A 21,424-nucleotide genomic window follows, 5' to 3' on the forward strand; every position below is an offset into this window, starting at 1 on the left:
TTCGGCACAGAAATTTTGTAAGCATGGAGAATATTTACTTAGCAGAAACAGGTTACCAACCAAAATACCAAGGAGTGTGTATTGCTTGAGGCTAGTTCCCAGCTAAGTGATGTTTAGCCCATGACTTTGCTAAGCAATATTTTGGCTTAGCAGCGCCATGAAATTGAACCCAGTAGGATTCACTGAATATGCTAAGTGCTATAGCCATGTAATAAAGTAATTTTAGCAATCAGTGTAGCAATCCCCTCCCAACAACACAGCCCAATTTCACTATTTGGCAAGGAATTTTTGCTAGTGCAGATGTGTAGAGAATGGTGTTTGTAAGTACAGGGTACAGGCTTATACCTCTTGTCCAGTTTGCTGTCCAGTAGGTCCTGGGTTTGGTTGGCACTCGTCCGAGCTGAGAAACTGATGAAGTTGGAGATGTAATCCTTAGGCATGCTCTTCAGAAGTTTGTCAGAGATAGTCAGGGTCTTGCCTGTACCTGTGTCTCCTACAGTCAGGACCTGTGCAAAAAAGAATTTGAAGTTACTTTTTTTCTAGTTTGTTACCGATAATTTTGGGTGACTCTCAAGAGGATTTCTCAACGAAATTCTTCTTTTGTTTAAATACTAGAAATGAACATTTAATTTTAATGATTCATTTCGGTGGAAAGTGGAGCTGGTTATTAAATTACTTTCAAATTACTTTGTAAAATGAAATGTTTGTATTCATTTTTGATTATCCCTAACTGAATGCAGCAAGCATAAACAGTATTCAGATTATTAAACTCAGCTTCTTACTTTTATGAAAAAACGTTTAAGGTCTGAAAATTTAAGGTCTGAAAAGTCTAATAAATCAACATTTGGTCTTACCCGTTTCTTGTTTGTGAGCAGCATTTCCAGTAGGTGTGCCCCACGTACTGTATCCGGTGTCGGCACAATGATGTCAGAGTAACGCATTTCTTGGCTAATCTTACACTCACTCACACCATGCATCCAGTCCAACCAGCGTACCTACAAAGTCAAGCAAAGTTTAACAACTGGTTGAAAACACTGAGGGAAGCCCGTTATCAAGAAGGTTAATGCCAAAAATCAAATAATATTTGAAATTGTATAAACAAACACTATCATTGTATGATAAACTCAAACCATAAAGATGATGAACATTTTTGAATGCATCGTAAACAGGGAAATGGAATAATTATCAAATTCTGAGGCTGAAGCCAACACATGAACAAACAGAATGAACAACAAAATGTTAGTGTAAAATGAATAGGAGTGAGGACTGAATCAACATCAACATTAAAAGTTCATGTACTGTAACATACTTAACAACATTTAACACTAAAAACAAAACATTCGCATGAAACAGAAATAAGATGCTAAAATAGAAAAAAATCTGCAAATAAAAAAAATGGGAACCTTGAATTAAAACCAAGAAATTGATCAAAAGTCAATTTAACAACATGCAAAAATGTTAATGAACGTAAACTGCAAATAAACAACTTTTAAAAACTTTTGTTGTGAAAACAAGACTTTAATTTAACTGGTTTGACTTTCATTCTACCCTAACCTCTGAAAACACCTCAATGGATGCTGCTGTTTGTGAGCCTGAGCTTAGTAATGCCTGAAAAGGAAAAGGTGATCACATATGGACATCATGCTTAGAAAACATTACCACAAATTGTGAAAATAACCTAACCCTAGCAAAATCCAACTGTTAAATACATAAAGAACAAGCATGTCATATCCGCAAGTAAGTCCTAGTTTACTGGTAAAATTATGGTAAACTTCATTATGGTTAAATGAATAAAATAACGACTTTGCCCTGAAAGTTTCGTTTAAATTTTTTAAAAGGACCAAAGTTGTATTGCAGTCCTAAGCTGATTTTAAAGATTTGTTTGCTTACTATAAATTAAGCCTATAGCCTATCAAAATCATGAGATTCGTTCTAACAGAATTATTTCTCGCTCAAACTCAGTAATTTGCATGGATACACCTGCTCATTTCAGAAAGAATTCAAGATGGATACCAACCTCCTTGTGTTTTCCTGCATCTTCTTCTTCCTCATCATCCTTAGATGGACGCTTGCTGATGCCTCCATCATCCAGTTTGTAGTCATATACTAAGTTGTCTGATGGGAATGGAAGAGCAATCTACAAACGAGATCAATACACACATGTCAAAATATAACAGCTTCTGATAATCACTTTAACAAAAATTTGGATGAAGTATTAGTATTCAAAGTACACAACGTAACTTTTGGAACATAATGTATTAAAACTGTAGTATAATCAAGTAGTAATTTTGCAATTTAGTATATCAAAATGTGTACATGTATTCTTTGTGACGGGGGTAGGCCCTCAACAAGCTTCAACTTAAGGCCTGAACCCTGTCCCCATACTAAAATTTTAAGTTCTACAATGTTTACTTGTATCTTGCACTGGCTTAATAATAGTAAGTATTATACTTGAGACTTGTGTTGACACTACTCACATTTTCTTTCTGCATCTTTTCCCGAAGGAATTGACTGAACTTTCGTCGTCCGTCCATGTCCACTGTCCCTCCAACAGTCCAGATGAGAGAGAAGATGAACCATGACTCAATGAGTTCTGCTACTCGCTCAAGACGCTCCTCTGAGATGGGTGGATCACCCTAAGCAATAACGGTAACAAATCACATGAGATGGGGTACAGTGTACAGTTGTTTCAAACAAGTTCCTTTTTGGCAATTAGGATTTTGAGGGCAAGTTTTTGAAAACATCTTAAGGCAGTTTGTTCCAAATTGGGGAATTTGTTTTTAAAGTCTATCAAAAGGATGTGGAATTCAAGTCAGTTCAAGGCAAAGAAGGGGAAGAAGAGAGCCCTGGGGTGAAGTATAGTGCTACTTGACAGCCATGAACCCAGCATTGGAGACTCTCAATCTCAAGGCAATTAATCAAGTTATGGGGTTGTGAAAAATACAGAGTAGAACCTTATATCAGTTCTGTAAATTCCAAACAACAGCTTGACGTTTTCAACGGCTTGGGAATAAAACATTAGACACACAGCATTCTGATGGTTATTGTAAAGAGTGTGAGGGTTTTGTAGGTTGCTGTATCCTTCAATGTAATGGCACTGGTGCTGTTGGTTGATCAGGATTTTGCTGTTCCTGACACTAATGTCAAAATCACTAAATGAATCGTCTTTCCTGTGTTATGTAAATGTGTTGAACATTATCACAAAAAGCAAAACCAAAAATTTAAAACATTAGTTAAAACATGATGGGCAAAGTGTTTATTACAATAATTTTCACTGCATGCACCCATAAAAAAGGACACATCAACCTAAATGTGCTGGGAAATTTGAGCCTCTCGATGTCTTCTGTAAAAATGTACAATTATTTACTTGCATTAGATTTAATGGGGGAGAAAAAAAAGAGTTATTAGCAAAAGTTAGTCACAGTACACTCAAAAAAAGATAAACACTTACAGCCTAAGCAGTGGCATCAACAAGGTGCAAAATGGGCAAAGCATAAAATGCATAAGTTAAAAGCAAGTGAGCAAAAAAAATGAAAATTTTCTGGTATCAAACAAAAGCAAATAAACAAAATAAATCAACAGTTGCAATGTGCATAAACAAATTGTAACTGCACCTGAATCTAAACATCAGAAATCTCATTCAAATAATCCAGTAAGTTGCAAAGACATTTTTGATTCAAATTGAGTGAAGCAAAGAGATAAAAATATGGATCCCTGGTGTCTTGTGCCCTCATATGACACGTATTTCCATTCCATTATGGCAAGATTTATTCCACCCTATAAATCAATGCATCTTTCCACCTTATCACACAGTACCTGTAGTAATTGGGACTGTACTATTTACCTCTTTAGGGATGAACGGAGCGAAGAAGCAGTCCATCAGCTTGAGCATACTGAGGGTGAGATTACTGTCCATGGTTGCTACAATCTCCTTACAGTTGCTGCGGATAAACTCTATGGATTCCTGAGCAATAGAAAAAAGGGGGACATTTTGAAAAACCTATGGCACTGCTTTGAGGCCTTGCACGGTGGAGTATTGTTTGAATTGCAGTGATTTTCTCAAAAGAAGATACAGCAGTCACTATAAAGAACCAAGTCTGTTCTGCACTACTGAGGCTTATAGCAATGCTTGATTCCAAAATCTCTTGAGTCAGCACTGTCGTAGCATCCATCCTTGAGCATCCACTCAACAGTTCTCCTAAATATGTCCTCCTGAAGACTGTACTAGCACACTTAAACACTGTGTTGTGGTTCATCGTTACTCAAATCACAAGTCCAGTCACAAGTAACAGGGGATGAACAATTACGGCAGAATGCCTTCGTCATAGTTCACACGAATAGTTTTTACTTGACTTGGGTCTGGATGACTTGTGATTGACTTGTGATTGACTTGTGAAGTTTTGTGATGGACTTGACTAGAACACTGCCTGTGCAAGCATCGGGTCCATTTCAGAAACTCCTTCGTACCAATCCAAGGCTCAAATAGTTATCTCACCTTCAGAAAGCGGTCAAAGAGTGACTGAAGCTGCTCCTTGTAAGGATAGATGTTCTCTGGGATGCGCTTCAACCAGCAGGTGACAAACGGATCCAAGCCCAGGATGCTAGGCTCTAGGTAGACCATACCGCAGCGACTAACGGTAGCTGGGGAAGCTACAGCTAGATCAGCTACCTCAAAGATCATCCTCATGTACTGGAGTGGGAGTGACAAGAAAACAGGACAAAATTATTGATATGGGATAGGACTGCTTTCTCCTTCCAAATTCTGCTTGAAAGTAACCTGAGGTCTTTCCATATACCATGCTTATGGTAATTTTTCTCAAATGATCATGTTTAGTTTTCCTACCTCTGTAAGCTTAATGATCTCTCCACTGCTCAGACACAACTTCTTGTTATCATCCAGCACAGTGTTCATATTCTCAATCCATACGGCATCCACAGGTCCATCAAAGACGTACCAACGATTGTCTAATTCCATGGAGGAGGAGCCAATTCGAATTAAGGAGGATAGGATGCCATCCGTCCTGTCAAAAAGGAAGCAAAAAGTTTGATCTTTCATGTCTTGTCACAACTAATTGTTTCAAATGTTGAACTTCATTCTAACCTTCAGAATATACTCTTGCATGACTCTGACATGTCTGTCTGGAGCAGGTTTATGGTCACAACTGCAGACATAAAACAAGAGCACATCTACTTACCATTCATGAGTCAGTAGATCAAACTCTCCGTACAGCTGACCCATAGTGATGGATTTAGGGTTGAGCACATAGGTGATAATATTCTCATAGGTTCCTCCACCAACTGCTTCCTGGCCCTTCAGTGAGGTTAGTGCTCTCTTCAAGACTTCATAACACTGAAATGGATAAGAAAGAGAAGTCATAGGTTATGGCTAGTAGTAACACACAAGTGTGGATAGTGGCTTCAGCTGTTTGCATAAAGGCATGTGTAAATGCAAGCCCCAGCCAATTTATTCAGACAAAGCCAAGATTTTCTGACTCTTTTTCTATACATTCAATCTGGAGCCGATGCGATTGTAAAATATATGAAAATGAAATGCTGATCCAAAGAGAATTTTAGAAGGTTTTAAGGAAAACAATATGAGGCCCACTCCCCTAACAGTCATGAATCCTCCAATATAAATATGTTTTTTCCCACACACCCTATGGAGTTTAGGCTACAAATTTAAAGGCAGAATGACAAAAAGCAGATTTTAAAAGAAACAAAAGACTTTTTAGGTTGGGTGAATTCATTTTTGTTCCCGACTCACCACAGTCTTTCCTGATCCAGCAGGTCCAACAATCATCAAGCCGTGTCTAACCACTGTAGTCTCATACAACTGGATGCATTTGCCAATGAATCCATCTACATCTTTGAGGCCTAGCTTGCCACACATGGTACGGATGGACTGCTCTAGAGTGCCATAGTCTATGGGCTCCTCCCTGCAAAGAGAAAAGGAAACCACAGTATATATGAGAACTGTGTGGAGGAGGCCTGGTGGTTAGGGTTTGTGGCTTGTGATCAGAGGGTCAGGGTTCAAAATCCAGCTGCTGGCCATTTGCTGTGTCCTTGGGCAAGCCAATTTACCTTCACTTGCCTCTCTCCACATCATCCAGGATAATAAATGGGTACCAGTATTAGCTGGTAAATTATCTACGATGGACTGAGTCAGAGTGAAACAGCCAGGATAAAACTAGCCAGGATGTTAGCGCAATAACTTACTTGATCTTGGGGAAGAGATCAGACACAATGCCATTGAACAGCTTCAGATCATCCTGCAAGAACTTGGGAACGTTGACATCTCGGATTGCACGGAGTACAATCAGTTCCTGAAAACAAATGCGCAAACAATCTTCTTTATCCACGCTTTACGCTGGTGCTTAATCATGAATTCCTAGAAGAGTAACTTTCTGAATCCATGGATTTCCCCAGAACATGTCTGCTGTTTCCCCCATCTCTAAACATTCGTTCTCTGTTTTCTGGCTTTAGGTTTTTTTAGCCTTGTGTACTACAGTGCCATGAGGAATCTTTGGTTTCAACACAAGAAGTTAAATAAAACAATGATGACCTCTCAAAACACTTCCTTCTTACCTCACTCATCTCCGGATTCTCTCGTTTCAAGTTCCCAGCAGCTGAGATAACTGTCTTAACAGCCCTCATGCCGAAGTCATAATGATCCTGTGAGCTGAGCTGTTCTGAAGACAGCTTGAAGGTTGTAGTGATCTTCTTAGATAGGAGTTTGGCATCACTGAAGCCAAAGGAGTAGAGAGAGATCTCAGCAATCATGGCGTAGTCTGGTACCATCATGGCTACCGGACGGAACAAAGCCTGTCAAGAATTGCAAAATTATCAGTATCCTTTTTTAGTTATTTAAGTTTTACAACAACTGGGCTTCATACAATATTTTTTACTGATAACGTCTGTGACAATCATATAACTGTCCTTCCAATCACTGCAAAACATGATACATTACGTTATGAAACCCTGTGTGGATGAGTATGCTATTAAGTTGGACAACTGCTCGGTTGAACCCGATGTAGGCAACAAAAGAACTTAAAGCACGAACAAAACTTCTGAAAGCATAGCTTACCACATCCTGTTAAGGAATAAAATTTCATTTTGTGACGTTTATGGTATTTGTAAAATTGATTTTTGTTCGTATCTTACCTTCAGGTTGTCAGGCAGTTCTGTTCTTCCAGCGTAACCAGGATTCATGGTGATGAAGACAGCACAGGAGATCTTGAGTGCAATCTCCACACCCTCAAACATGAACCTGTCAACCTGAAGCAAAAAGAGGGAAAATTTCATGCTAATTATCACAAACCTTTAACCGGATAAACAAAATTTACTGCCTCGAATCATGCTTACTTTGTGTGTTCCAGAGACAATAAATATTTCTTAAGTTTCTTCCCTTTTGCTGCTTCACTGAGGAACTCCTTGCAAGAAATTTGTTTTCCCACATCTTTTAATTCATCTCAGTTCAACCAAAATGTCAAAAGTTCACTTCTTCTTTTTAAATGCAATTTTTTTTGTAGCAGCCACCTCAATTAGCCATGTTTTCATTGCAAAATATAAATAAATAAAAAATACCACATATTTTCCTTGTACTTACTTTCTGCTGTTGTGCTTTCTGGATGGTGCTAATCTGCTGAGCAACTACAGACAACACTTCAATGTCGATGCGATTGAACTCATCAAAGCATGCCCAGGCACCGGAGCTGGCTAGACCCTTCAAGAATTTACCCATGGCCATGAAGTCTAGCTGGTCAGAACAGTTGAAGACCACTGTCTGGATGGCCAAGGCCTTGCCAAGATCCTGGTGGATGGAAAAGAGGATAACAGTAATAGAGTGGATTGAATAGAATATATTAGAATTGGTAGACTTTGATAGAATCTGAAAGAATTTGATAGGTGGGGGATTGGTAGGACTGGATTCCCTTTCACTACAATGACCCTATAATTAAACCGTACATTACAATATACAATATATACACACAGTCCGTAAAATCCTCAAATTACAAGAAAAACACTAGCCTTTTTGAAGTATGGCAGACACAATAAAACTTTTGTATTTACTCAAATTTGTGCATTTCACATGTTGTTTTCAATGTCAAGTTTTTATTAATTCTTTGCATAATGTTGGCAGATTCTTGGTGAGATTTTTTGTGATTGACTCAATTAACCATTACCAAGTCATTTCGAAAGGAATGAACTTTTAGAAATTTCAGACAATGACATTGTTACATTACCTTTGTAGTTTCAGTTTTGCCAGTACCTGCAGGTCCAGCTGGCGCCCCACCAAACTTGAGATGCAGGGCACCGGTGAGGGTGAGATAACAACGATCAGTCAATGGAGTAATGACGAGTCGGCCAGAGTTACCCAGATACTCATAACCATAGGGGAATTCAGCGTTGACTGCACGCACGTACATGTTATCATTCACAAAGTAATACCTGAAAAAAACAAATTGTTGGAAATTGTCAATTGGTATGGACAAATCATACAGTTAACTGATGTAATTTACTATGTACTTTTATCTTATCACCGTTGTCGTTCACAAAGTAATCCCTGACAGATTGAGAGATGTGCTTCAATTTTTAGATCTTCATTGGAGAAAGCAAACAGTGGAATTGAATGGACCCTTCCAGGCTGTCTATCAGACAATGCCAACTAACCAATCGGATAATGACTTTTGATCAGGTGACCACGGTAGCTTTGTCAAATTATATTTAACAGCACAATGACAAATGTACACACACACCCCAAAGGTGGCTATGACTTATGACCAAATTATGAAGTCTATTACTGATTTTAGAGACACTTGGCAACCTTACCTAAGCTGGCTGATCCACTCAAAGTCGTTGATATTGGCCACTTTCTCCTCACACATCTTGGCTACCACATCCTGGGCGTGGACTTCAATCACGATGAGGGCGGATAGGATCATGCGGCCAATCTTACTCAGATCACCTCGCACTAATTGAACCAAGTCTGCAATCTGTGGAGTCAGAGCAACAGCACATAATTCATTGGAACATGAAAAAAGCCCAGTTAATATCCATTAGCTTACACGATAGTTTCAGTTCTAAAATGGTGTAACATTAGTTTGTCAGGTATGATGTAGTTCTAAAGGAGACCAAGAGTTTAAACATTTTTCTGCATATCAAACAGTTGTTTGAATTCCAGGGAAATTTGTTTTTACCTGGAATATCTCGACAAAGGGACTAATAGGGTAAAACAGAAAGCTGAAGCTGCTTGATACCACACAGACGATGGCTACCCTACAGACCTGACCTAAACATAAGGACATGTATTCACCTCACACCTTTCTAGGATTTCAGTTCCTTTCAATAATTCTTGTCCTGTATGTAGTAGTGCATGTTAATAGCCCAAATATCCAACTTAAAATTTGACCTCTTGTTAGAGTTCATCAAGGCAAGGTGTCGCCCGAACTCAATGGCAAGTTTTTGACTCTATATGTGATACTGAGACATTGACTAACCTGTTGCTTGAGTACCTCCAGGAATGGCACCAGTCTGTCTTCTTGGATTGCCTCCTCTACCATCTTGGTCCAGAATGTCTGACAGCCGGCAATGACCACCTGACCAGGCCACTGTAAAACCCACTCAGTACGAGGGGTCTAGCCCAAGAAACAAAATTGGAGGGAGGTTAGAAACATTACTAATCCATGAACCACATTCAGGTACCAATTCCCTCAACTTGTGTCCTTGGGCAAGACACTTTACTTTGATTATTCCTGTCCTCATCATGATCATCATTAGCTTATGGGTCCAAGTTGTGGTACAGTTTATAAGTATTGAAGTTTAATTTGGATACGAGGAAATTGTTTGTTTTTTTCAAAGTGTTTTAAGATTTTTTTAAATATCTGAAAATCAAGTCCTTATAAAACTTGTAACCTTGTAAGCCCGAGTCTTTTTCTCCTTATCCCATTGAAAAATTGCTTTTTTGTGGTTGAAATAATTGTTTTCAAAAGAACACATGTAGCAACAGCTACAGCTACCACAACAGAAACTTCAAACAGACTGGTATATCATACCTCTGGATATTTGATGAGAGACTCTCCTAGAATCTTCCTGATGCTTTCCATCATGACACGTTCTACCTCCAGCAGCCAATCTTCCACGTTCCCCTTGGGATAGAGGGGCTGGGACAGGGGCACTACCTCCCCCTCTGCTGAGAACATCTTGGTGATCAGGAGGTCATCTTCAAATTGCAGCTGTGTGAGAGAAAATCAGAGAATTCAATCTTAATCGCTTGTGAAACTCTAGTTTACATTTAGTTTTAATGACAGGAATTTGCAGCATCTACACTTAAAGAGAGTTCCTTTTGGGGGTAGGTTTCTTACATTCTCCAAAGAATGCATTCTCCGACCCACCATTATGATGTAAAATTTAATGATACATTTTTTTGAAATTGAAAGGAAAAGTATCTAAAAGAATAAACAGAGTTGCCACAATTTGACACAAAGTCCCGATAATATACATTGGATTGCTCTTGTACAAAAAGTATCTGGATCAATACAATGGTTTATGTTCTCTCTTTGTTTTGTGTCAATTAATACAACCAATCCAACATTAAAGATTTTTAATGGTTTAGAATTCAGTTGGAAAAGAATTTGAAAACATTAAAGCTTTATAGCTTGTCTATACTTCCCAGATTATTTGAAGATGATATGATTTATACTAACAGTTAACAAAGGGAAAGAGCATTGATTTACCCTAGCAATGTTCTCAAAGCATTTTCTGAGATGAGGCTGGACAGCTGTCGGATCCTTGGTCTGTGACAGAATCTCCAGGAGTTCATCATCTGACAGGAAGTAGAATCGAGGGAAGGAAGCCCGCTTGGTCTCAAGATACTCGCTAAGACCCTTCTGGACTTGATCTAAGAGCTTGTTGCACTCCTTGAGGTTCTCAAGGAGGCGGGCATCAGGACACAAGGAGATAACCTGAACAGGAGGAGAAAAAAAGAGGAAAACAAGATCATCAAGGTCCTAGTAAACTGATTTTATGTCCAAACAAATATTATCTATAACTATGCACATAGCAAGTTAACAAGGAAGAATGAATGCATTGTTAAAATCTGAAAAGATATCTAGAAAAAATACACTTTTTACTGTTAAGTAATTAAAGATTTCTGAGTGATACAAATGAATATTTCATGAACCTGTGGATTGTCCTTAGCGTTCTTCATGATACGACGCCACATTCTGTCCATAGTCTGGTACCGTTTGCCTTCTACCGGCAGCTGCCTGTTGATATCATCTGAGCTGAAGATGGGTTCCAGATACAGCCATGACCTTTGACACACGAGCCACTCATCGAGTACATCCTAACAATAAAATGGGTCAGAACCAAGAAGTCTCAAATTGTGACCGTTTCTCAAAACATTACAAATTTCTTAAATCAGGTGACAATTTTCATATTTTTCCATTAAATAAAGTCAAATCGTAACCAGTATTATCTGGATCCATTAAATCTGAAAAAAATAATAAAGATAAACAAGAACGTTTCCCCTCTTTATATGTTTAAAGATCTACAAAATCTGGACCTAAAATTCTAAACAAACAAAGTTAAACTAGTAAGGCAACAGTGACTACTGAGCTAAATTGTGAGTACATTTTAAATAGAAAAGAATGAAGGCACAACATATTTAGAAATATTGTCAATCATTTGAAAATTTCAAGAAAGTAGAAATTCAGGAATACGCCATACCTGTGTCATGCGTAGCTTGCCTTCCCATGTACTAATCCGCTCCTCAAATGGTTTCTTGTAAGGTGAGAAGGACATACTCTGTGTCATGACGATATGATCATCCAGTAACTGTGTACACTCGTCAGATCCCTTCATGATGTAGGTACCAGTATCCTTGTAAGACATGATCTCAAAGACAACTGGCTTCCATTCACCTTCCATCTTGTCCAGGGCCTACAGGGGTGAAACAATTACAATAGAATGACAAACATCTCGGGAACAAGGAAAAAGGGTTAGGGTTGACCCTTTACACACTGAACAGAAAACACCAAAGAATTTGGGCTAGTGAAGTGAATTACCAACCATTTGCTATTACCGTCTAAAAGTTTCAGAGTCGTCAACTTTTCTCTCAGTAATTTGTTTCAGATGTTGTTAAGGTGGGACCTCACAAGCAATTGAGATATTTTTCTGTGAGCTTGTACTAATAAAGCACACAGATTTACTAAAATGGGCCCTAAAGTCCCTAACAAGATTTGACTCCTGCTAATCTGATGCATTCTTAATCAACATCTCAGCTGCTTGGGTATACACAGTTGGAGAAGTAAAGACATTGTACCCTAGATAGCCATTAATCAGGGTTATTATAGTACTAAGTACAAAACAAACAGTCTTCCTGAGAAAATGTAAAGACCCATCTAAATAACTTATATTTGATTATGCATGTTGATTTGATTACATTAGTTGGAACAGGGTGGACCACATGAAGGTTGCAATCTCCCACCCCACCCATCTAAACAATTGTACCTGTTCAATGGAGTATTCCTTGCCAGCAATCTCAGCCACCTTGGAGATCTTCTCAATATGATCCTGCAGCTTCATCTCCAGACACTTGCTGAAGGTTAACGAGGCCTTGGGTACAACGGTGAAACCTAGTTCCTTAGACAGGATCTCCCAATGACGGCTACGCATGCCGGGGTTACGGAGACCTTGGATTAGTGGGATGTAAGGCCGGAAATCCTCCACCCAACGGCGGATCTCCTGGGCTACTAACTGGACACCTGTCGTCAATTAATTAGATAAAGAAAATATGAGTGCATATTAGTGCATATGTTGGGGTAGAAAGCAGCATTTGTATTGGTTAATGGAGGTCACATAGCACGCTTCCACTTTGTAAACGACATCATTTCATTTACAAATAACATCAAAAGTCCACAAAATTCCAAAATCTGAATTTGCAGCAGTTTGATAGATTCAGCGAAGAATATCTTTCTCGAGCTTTACTCCTACTTCTAAACCTGAAAATGTCCTCATTGTCTAATTCCCTCTCCATTCCTTCAGGCTTCTGAGATACAGTGCCTTATTCACACTTTAATAAATTCTTGGTTTCAAAACCAGAAAGAATAAAATAAACTTAACACATCTTACCGGGAATGTCCTTGAAGATCTTGACACATTTGTGCATAGTCTTGAAGGCGTCACTGACTTGTTTCTCACACTGCTCAGCATCAATGGTTGTGAGTGGATCAGTCATCCAACTCTCATGCCATTTCAGCCAATCAGAGGTGGTGATCCATAGATTCTTGAAGGGTTCAAAGTCTCTCACCAACTTGCTGAGTTTGTCATACTGAAACAAATCAAGAAATGAAACTGAGTACAGTTTACAGGCTTAGGCCAAGTAAGAATCTCCTATCTAGAGCTAAGTCTAGGTCTTACAACGTTATGGGAACATGCTGACATAAGATGCAGCCCCAACTCAGGAGGCCCATTTTTAGACATGGCTTTGGCTTTCTTCCACAGATCACTATAGAGGATGATTAGAAATTTAGAGAGATTATTGCTTACGTTTGTGATAGGCATCTCAAACAGCCTCTCTCTGTTGTTGTACATAGCAGCTAGCTGTTGGCATTCCTTCATCTGTTTGTTGACACGTCTCACTTCGTTAGCCACCTCATGAGCTTTGTTGATGTCAGTGTGGGCAGCGAAACCAGCAACTACCATCTGTAAGGATAAATAAATTATGCCAATGAGTTAAAGGGTCGGTCTCAAAAATCGACAAAAGCTCCCAAACTGGAACACAGGTTTTCCCAGGCTATTCACATTGTTTCGATTAGACCAGGTTGTATCCACAAACAGTACCTAAGCATTCCAAGTTTACAAATGCTCTCTGAATGAGAAACTGCTCATTTGTACTCCTCTCTCTATTTCCTTTGCTTGAAACCCTGACATATGGTTATTTTTAGTCCTGTTGCACAAAAGGTGCCTGGCTATCATTTTGACCTGAAGAGTGAATTGGAAATTTGACCATCAATTGTAGCTGATGAGCTTTAGGTGAATGACTAGCACTCCACAACACTCACCTGCAGAGTATCCAACTTGTCAGTGAAGTTATTCTGATCGGTGACTTGAATCTTCTCAAAGCGTTCATTGTCCTCCTCAAGCTGAGCAAGTGTGGTTTCCATTTGAATCTCAATCTTGTGAGGCCAACCAATGGCATTCCACCTGGATGGAAAAAAATACATACGTTTATTGTAAGGTTTCAATCCGCAAATACATTCAACGTTCAGGTAGAGAGTGCAGTGTGTTCACATTTCCCTTGGCCTACTCACTTGAGATTGAAGTCATCCGTAGACAGGTTATAATAGAACTCCTCAATGAGTTCATAGTCGGTCATAGCCTTATCAATCAGTTCTTGATGTTCCTTCAGTTTGTCAGGGATGGTGGTCATCCATTCCTTCTGCTCAGCCAAGTCTTCAATGCAGTTGGGTCGGTCGTAGAGTTTGCGAGCTATGAACTTGAACTCCTCGCATGCCTGGATTAAGAGGTTTAAAAAAAGACTTAGAATTTTTCTTTCTAATGCTGTAGTTTAATTTGTTGCACAAAGGCAAAGTGTAAGAGAAATGTTTAGGGCCTGCTAATATAGGTGACCTTAGAAGGACTTCTGTGGGTTTTACAAAATGTGTTCAGATTCAAAATCCATCACAAATTTTATTTGTAACTACGTATGTTTTTCTTGAGGGTACAAAAGCATTTTACAAGCAAACTTACTCGCCTCAACTTCAGCAAATGTGAAAATGAATTAGCAGATATGCACTGCATGGAACATGTATATTAGCACAATGAGTCAATAGTCCATCAATCAAAAATAAAAACTACGCCAATCCCAAACATGTCATGCTCAGACTAAAGCCTTGATGAACTCACATCTTCCGCTTGTTTGCGTAGTTTCTGGGCCAGGAGTTCCAGCAGTGCATTGGCCAAGGCCTTACGCTTCTTAGACAAGCCCTGCCTGACGCTCTCTGTGCTGATGTGGAAGGGACCGATGATGTAGGTGCTAGGGATGGTGTTCTCCAACAGCTCCTTCTGAATGAGATGACTCTCAATCTCCTTCTTGACTTCAGCAGCTGTGTGCTCCTTAGAGTCATAGTCCCTGATTGGAATAAGCAAATGCACCAATAAACTTACATTGTATTACATATTACAAGAACTGCTTACAAGTTTGTATTGTGTCTTACCAAATTTTAGCATATTTCACTGAGCCAATTTTTGGCTAGCAACTAAAATGTTACAAGCTAACTTTTTAAAAAGCTGAAGGTCCTGCTTACTTGATGTACTCATTGATGTCCAGGTTCATAAGTTCCAGGAACTGCTCATAAGCTCTAGCGTATGCTTTCATGGGGACCAGTGCTTTGCGGATGGCATCCCTTATGGTGTCTCTGAGCTCCTCCACTCTGGGTTCATGCTCCCCCACGGACTCAAGGAGAGGCGTGTCTGCCCAGAAAATGTCCTCCAGCACATACTATACATCAAGGAAGACAAGCAGCAGTGTTAAGTGAAACATGGAAGGCAAAACTTGAACCAACAACATTTCATTTCCAACTCTATTATTTACTTCTTATTTACTTATGCATTACACCATAGTTTCCCTACCACAGTGGGTTAGAATACCAAAAACAGACTTGGAGAGGACAATTCTACAACACAGAAAGGAAAACACAATAATGGCGGAAAGGAAACTTATACAATTACAAATACTCCATCAACATACCTGATTCAGATAAAATCAAATACAAAGAAGATTGCATGGCAATAAATACAAATAACAGTTTCAACAATGCTTTTGGAATTCATAACACAAATGAGTATTTTGTAAATGCAAGAATGTGGCCTATCAATTGACCTTCTCAAGTTGTGGAACATTCTGTGTGGAAGCGATTCCCTTGTCAAACAGACCCACTAAGGCTGCCTCAAAGTTGTTGAGATTGGTGCTGTAATGACATCCCTCCTTGTCTACCATCAGATCCAGCAGAAATAGGCAGTTCTTCTTGGGCCTGTGAAAAAGAAAGAAACAAAATTCACATGTGTTTCTTTGTAAAAATGTCACAAGTTCTGTAGATTACAGCACCACAAATCTTTTAACCTCATAGACAAACAATGATATATAAAATATTATCATGCGGGGTGGGTTAGGTAAGTGAATAATTTCTGATAGATGAGGGTTCTAAATTAAAGACATATTCCAGACAAACTCACTTTGTTTTTACATTGGGCCTTTTTTTTCAGGCTTTAACCTCATTTTTTTGTTTTCTTTGGGATAAGTGCTTAAAGACATGAGTTTGGGATGAAGTGACAGAACTTTACTTCTTAAGAAATGAAAATACTGTTGAAAGAGGGACATTATTTCAATTTTGTTTATTTCCATTTGGTTGTCCTGACTGACCTGTATTTGACCTTGATGAGATCTTTATCCCATTCCAAGTCAGCAGGGAGAGGCAGGACTGCACAGGCTGCATCCAGGATCATCTGAGTAAAGTTGACTAAAGAGTCTTGCACCAAATACCTCAAGGAATCCTAAACGTCAGTGGTAAAAAGTTCAAGAGAGATGAACGAAGACAGTTCTTTGAAGAGTTACATTTGATAACTCATCTCTTGGAGGAAATGACACAATGAAGTGCAATAAAAATTATTTGGGTTAAAAAATGACAATCTACATTCAATTTGTAATTTGCATATTTACTTCTTTGGCATACATTAATCATTAAATTTTAATCATTATAGCTGAACAGTCCTACTGAAGTCTTGTTTGAAATATCTTTAAAAATCGCTGTACAGTAGGAGTGGTAATTTGTTTTAAATACAACATAACTTTTCTTCAAAATCACACAAGCAAAACGAAAGAAGCAATTTTGTCACTTCTCCACTCAATTTGCAAATATCCATAAATTTTAGAATTGATAAAACTGTTGTTCTATCCAGGCCACTATCTATTCCCACTGACCTGCATACAGAATTTGACCATCTCCATGAACTTCTTGAGTTTAGAGCGTTGATACACCTCCCAGTTGGTCTCATGAAGGTTGAACCATCCCTTGCCCACATCTCGCAGGCTGGTCCGAATGGCTGCACGTAGGGTGCCTATCCAACTGTCCTTCAGGAATAACTGAACCTGTGTGTAAGAGGAAAATATTGTACAATTAATAACTTTATATTTACCCAATTTAACTTAAAATCAGTCAATACTGCTTTTCTACACACTTGATGATTTGCAATACAAAGCCATATCCTCCCAGAGTGATTCCCATTTGCCACGTTTGTAGCATTGCTAATGTTACTAGTAAACTGACATTGAAACTTAATCTAAGTATAATGACAATCAGAAATCAGTATGACGGAGCTGCTAAGCACATTAATTCACAGAACATGATGTTGCTCAGCACATTATAAGCAACAATGCTAAGTGATGCATGCAGCTCATGACAGACGCACTGTTGATTTTCTTCTCTGTTAATGTTTGCCAAGGTCACAACAGTGAAAAGATAATCACAGCATCACATTAGGCCTGCCGAGTTCTGCAAAGACAGCCTCCCTCCATCTACCCTTACTGACCTGTGAGCTAGCCTGGCCCTGTGTCTGCTCAAACTCCTCCAGTCTCATGTGTTTGCTCATCGGAACATGGAACAGTGACATTCCTGACACCTTGTTACATTCCGTCCGGACTTTAGTCATGGCTAGGATGGCCTCTTCTCGTGTAAGCAAGGAGTTGAAGGCAAAGTTGTCATACTGCTCATCAAATGGGTACTCAGGGACATCTGAATAGAAACCTGACAAGGAGCAAATCAGACACAAGATGAAAAAAAAAACAGGTCAATTTGTTGTCAGACATCACCGACAGACTCTCGTTATAGTAATGTTTCACTTTCTATCCAGTGAATTCATTTCCAAGTAATCTAAGACAAAATGTTATGAGAAATCGATATATTTTCGAAACCATTTAATTCCCTTCATCAATGAATTTGGAAATAAAGGGAGACCATACAGGTATTCCATCATTGTTCTCAACGTACCCCTCTCTGGAACTGTCTCAACAACTGGGTCCGGGACGGTGACAAAGGCAAACATGTCTGGTTTGGCCTGGACAATCCGATCAAAGGTGATGCGATTCATGGCTCGGCTGAAATCAATGTTCACTTCTTTTTCCAACGTGTGGATGTAGTCATCCAAACTGCAAAGGGACAAACATAACATTTCAATCCACAATTTCTTCAATTTCAACAAGAAATAAATTCTTCAAGTAAAAATTATTACAAAAAATTAAACCATTTGGAGTAAACACTAAACTTCAATGTGCAAATACAACAATGTTTCAGTCAAGTCTATTCACAATATAGTTACAATGCATGTTCCACAGTTCAGTTGAGTAGATTGTGACATGACGTAAGACATTTGAGGACTTGTGATGGACTTGTTCACAACACTGGAGAACTAACCTCTTATCTTTTGCCAAGGCAGGTGCCCCCTTAGCCCATTCCACCATCCTCTTCAAACTCTCCGGGTCTAGTTCCACGAGCCCTTCCATGGGCATACAATCTATGTACAGGTTGTATCTCAGCAAGGCTTCTGTGCGTTTGCGGGCACGGTGGGCATTGACTACGGCTTGGGCAAAGACGAGAGGATCCTCTGCTGTGAACATGAGCTGGATGCGTGGTACCCAGTACTGGTTGGGTTGTAGGGTGCGGGTACCTAGTGAAGGAAAGGTAAGGGGGTTAATGGGCTCCAGCTGCCTGAGACAAACTTCATGAAACTGCTTATCAGAATTCAGAATTTTGCTTAGCACGGAAAATATCTGCTTAGCACAAATAGATCCAATGTGTTATGGAACGTAACTTGTTTAAGACTGGTTTTAAGCTGATTGTTGTTCAGCACATAACCTTGCTAAGCACCAGTAAGCAGTATTTTTAGCACAGCAGCTCTATGGAATTGGGCCCTGGCACAGCACACATACCATCAGCATTCTTGCCTCCGTTGATTACAACCTTCCCATTCTCATCCAGTATCCTGTTGTTCAAGTCTGTCTTCTGCACCAGATAGAGTTGAGTTTCACTGTCATAGTCCAACATACCAACGTCAAACCACTCATATTCCAGGCTTGGGTCCTTGGGGTCCACTAGTTATAAAATTCAGAGAAAAACATTTTTAGAAAACTGGACATTTACACCACATTTTCATGAAGGCATTATACACACACAAGTGGGTGTGCATTTGGTAAGTTCTGGACACATTATCAAAGGGGATTGAAATGAGTGCAACATTCTTGTATAATATGCACATGAGTCTGGAAATGCCCCAGTAATACAAAAACATCCAGAAATGGCAGACTTGGATTAATCCATGGACTCTGGGCACAAGTATCCCCTCAATGGTTACACAAAGAGAGAGGTAAGCGGGACTTTGAATGCATTACTGCATACACATGACACCCATACATATGATATAGGTTTGTGCACATTCAGATGACAATCAATCTTGACATTTTGTGCCATGCTTATGAATGCAATACTGTACAGACTCCATAGCGGTGATAAGTCCAAACTTACATTTCTCAGGAGAATCCCAAGCTGGTAAGAGAGCTCTACCGGGTACCGGGAGGCGGTGACCATTCTCAACGCCCATATGAAGCCATTCCTGGGGGGTCCGGCAATCAAACTCTGTATCCGTAAAGATATCCAAAGGCAGGAATGTTGGGAAGGGGGCGGGGTCTTCATCCCCATCCATGCCATTCAGCTTGACAGAGATCTTCTCTGTGATATGTTTAGGCATGAGGGCTTCAGTCTGAACTTCCTCCGTGGCTAGTAGATCCTCTAATGTCTGGTTCTGATAATGGCGCTTGCGTCGCTCAATCTCAATCTTACGTGGGCACTGGCCTGGGGCTACAAAGTATGGTAGCTGGACTTTGGGAAGGAAAGACTTCTCTGGGAAATCCTACACAAAAGGACAAAAGGTTAAGCAATTACTGTACAAATTACACCTGTCATTGAGAAATAATTATTTACTTCAACAGCAACATACGAATAGGGCTTCATCTGGGGTATAAACTTCAAAGTTTAAGAAATTAGTTTGTACTACAGACAGTGCAGAGTCAAGAGTAACAGAATTCACCATAAATGTCCCCATGAAAATCCAATAAAAAATCTTCTTTCCGAAGAACATTCAGGTACCAAATTAAAACAAAGATCTGAATTGTTTCTCCATTACTGTGTTTTCCAAACAATAGCACACAAATGCACACGTAACTGATGAATGGACTAAATGATCCAGACATTATCCACACCAATAAATATAGTGATAATAAAAAAAAATAACACCTCGATTTGACAATTCTGCAGTTTCCTACCGATTTTGTCAATATCTCACTGGTGGGTCCATACACTTGTTTACTAAGTTCAGCAGTAGCTTGTTCTGTTCCTTGTGGGCCTTTGAAGGAAGTCACCATAGGAGTGTGTTTTTCTTTGGCTATGTTCCATAACGTGTCTTGCTGTGTCTCAGCACCACTCAAGACATTCTGGAAATGTGAAAAGAGAAATTGGCAAAATTGTTTGATTCACATTATGAAATATAATATTATGAAATATAATACTGTCTTCGATTTGGCAAAGATTCAAATGTATCACTGGAAAAAATTACAAGTTAAGTAAGACTAACAGACTTAATGGTGATATGTCAAACATTAATACTTGTGCTAGTTGTTTAGCATCCTTTTTGCTGTGCACTCCTGTACATTCATGTTTTGCATCATGAAATTATAAACCTGTTTAATACATGCACTCAACATATGAACACTTGCATTTATCCTCCTATATTATGCAAAGTTACTGATGCAATGAAGTCCAAAATCTGTTTCAGGTTCAATTTCATCATTTATAAACTAAAAAGATTAGAGTTTAGTACGAAATGATTTACTATCACTTTGCTAAATCAAGCAGGGTGTTTTGAAGCCTGCAAATTAAGGATCCATACCCCAAGTCTCTGATCAGCATCACCACACAGTATATCCGAGTAGTAACCCCTCTGTTTGATCTCTGGATAATGTGGACGGCCGTTCCTCCTTTGTGGTGGTAGTTGTGTACGATTGGCTGAGAAGGGCCTTCCTCCATCCCGGCTACTCAAAGAATTTCTGGAACTCATCTAGTATGATGCATGCAGAAAAAAATATTATTATTGTTGCAGCATACCGCGGCCACACTAGTGGCGCTAGGCGAGGGGTAGACCCGTGAACATGGCTATGTAGTAAGCTTTGAATAAAGTCACTGAAGCATGGCGTGGCTGGGCGTCTCCTGGGCTGCCTAGCCGGCCTTGTGGCAGTCTTGTGAGTAACTTCAACCAGTCTCCACGTCTCTTTATTGAGTCCCTGTACTGCGTGCTGAGCTACCCACCCAAGACTCAA

The 21,424-nt window shown here is 39.3% G+C and overlaps 1 protein-coding gene across 5 annotated transcripts in view; it reads right to left on the reverse strand.

Annotated features, from left to right (window-relative positions):
- LOC119722901 (dynein heavy chain 1, axonemal-like) overlaps window positions 1-21,424 on the reverse strand; it is a 40,059-nt gene that overhangs the window by 17,428 nt on the left and 1,207 nt on the right. For 2 of the 5 annotated variants that reach the window (XM_038193300.1, XM_038193299.1), the window contains exons 2-40: window positions 20,998-21,165; window positions 20,375-20,542; window positions 19,578-19,962; window positions 18,986-19,147; window positions 18,471-18,723; window positions 18,048-18,205; window positions 17,590-17,804; window positions 16,982-17,149; window positions 16,424-16,554; window positions 15,884-16,034; window positions 15,309-15,502; window positions 14,908-15,133; window positions 14,313-14,515; window positions 14,064-14,205; window positions 13,549-13,704; window positions 13,132-13,330; window positions 12,511-12,764; window positions 11,728-11,940; window positions 11,180-11,344; window positions 10,734-10,961; window positions 10,053-10,232; window positions 9,498-9,635; window positions 8,830-8,993; window positions 8,244-8,448; window positions 7,607-7,810; window positions 7,162-7,275; window positions 6,586-6,822; window positions 6,217-6,323; window positions 5,765-5,936; window positions 5,196-5,350; window positions 4,844-5,021; window positions 4,496-4,690; window positions 3,845-3,964; window positions 3,452-3,454; window positions 2,478-2,636; window positions 2,018-2,137; window positions 1,555-1,608; window positions 855-995; window positions 346-506 (exon numbers count right to left, since the gene is read on the reverse strand). In XM_038193300.1, coding sequence (XP_038049228.1) covers window positions 346-506; window positions 855-995; window positions 1,555-1,608; window positions 2,018-2,137; window positions 2,478-2,636; window positions 3,452-3,454; window positions 3,845-3,964; window positions 4,496-4,690; window positions 4,844-5,021; window positions 5,196-5,350; window positions 5,765-5,936; window positions 6,217-6,323; window positions 6,586-6,822; window positions 7,162-7,275; window positions 7,607-7,810; window positions 8,244-8,448; window positions 8,830-8,993; window positions 9,498-9,635; window positions 10,053-10,232; window positions 10,734-10,961; window positions 11,180-11,344; window positions 11,728-11,940; window positions 12,511-12,764; window positions 13,132-13,330; window positions 13,549-13,704; window positions 14,064-14,205; window positions 14,313-14,515; window positions 14,908-15,133; window positions 15,309-15,502; window positions 15,884-16,034; window positions 16,424-16,554; window positions 16,982-17,149; window positions 17,590-17,804; window positions 18,048-18,205; window positions 18,471-18,723; window positions 18,986-19,147; window positions 19,578-19,962; window positions 20,375-20,542; window positions 20,998-21,165 — 6,746 coding nt within the window. The remainder of the gene's footprint in view (window positions 1-345; window positions 507-854; window positions 996-1,554; window positions 1,609-2,017; window positions 2,138-2,477; window positions 2,637-3,451; window positions 3,455-3,844; window positions 3,965-4,495; window positions 4,691-4,843; window positions 5,022-5,195; window positions 5,351-5,764; window positions 5,937-6,216; window positions 6,324-6,585; window positions 6,823-7,161; window positions 7,276-7,606; window positions 7,811-8,243; window positions 8,449-8,829; window positions 8,994-9,497; window positions 9,636-10,052; window positions 10,233-10,733; window positions 10,962-11,179; window positions 11,345-11,727; window positions 11,941-12,510; window positions 12,765-13,131; window positions 13,331-13,548; window positions 13,705-14,063; window positions 14,206-14,312; window positions 14,516-14,907; window positions 15,134-15,308; window positions 15,503-15,883; window positions 16,035-16,423; window positions 16,555-16,981; window positions 17,150-17,589; window positions 17,805-18,047; window positions 18,206-18,470; window positions 18,724-18,985; window positions 19,148-19,577; window positions 19,963-20,374; window positions 20,543-20,997; window positions 21,166-21,424) is intronic. The other 3 variants (XM_038193301.1, XM_038193302.1, XM_038193303.1) reach the window with 3 other exon arrangements.

The sequence above is a fragment of the Patiria miniata genome, unplaced genomic scaffold (genome assembly GCF_015706575.1).
Source record: "Patiria miniata isolate m_02_andy unplaced genomic scaffold, ASM1570657v1 HiC_scaffold_16, whole genome shotgun sequence".
Taxonomy (NCBI): domain Eukaryota; kingdom Metazoa; phylum Echinodermata; class Asteroidea; order Valvatida; family Asterinidae; genus Patiria; species Patiria miniata.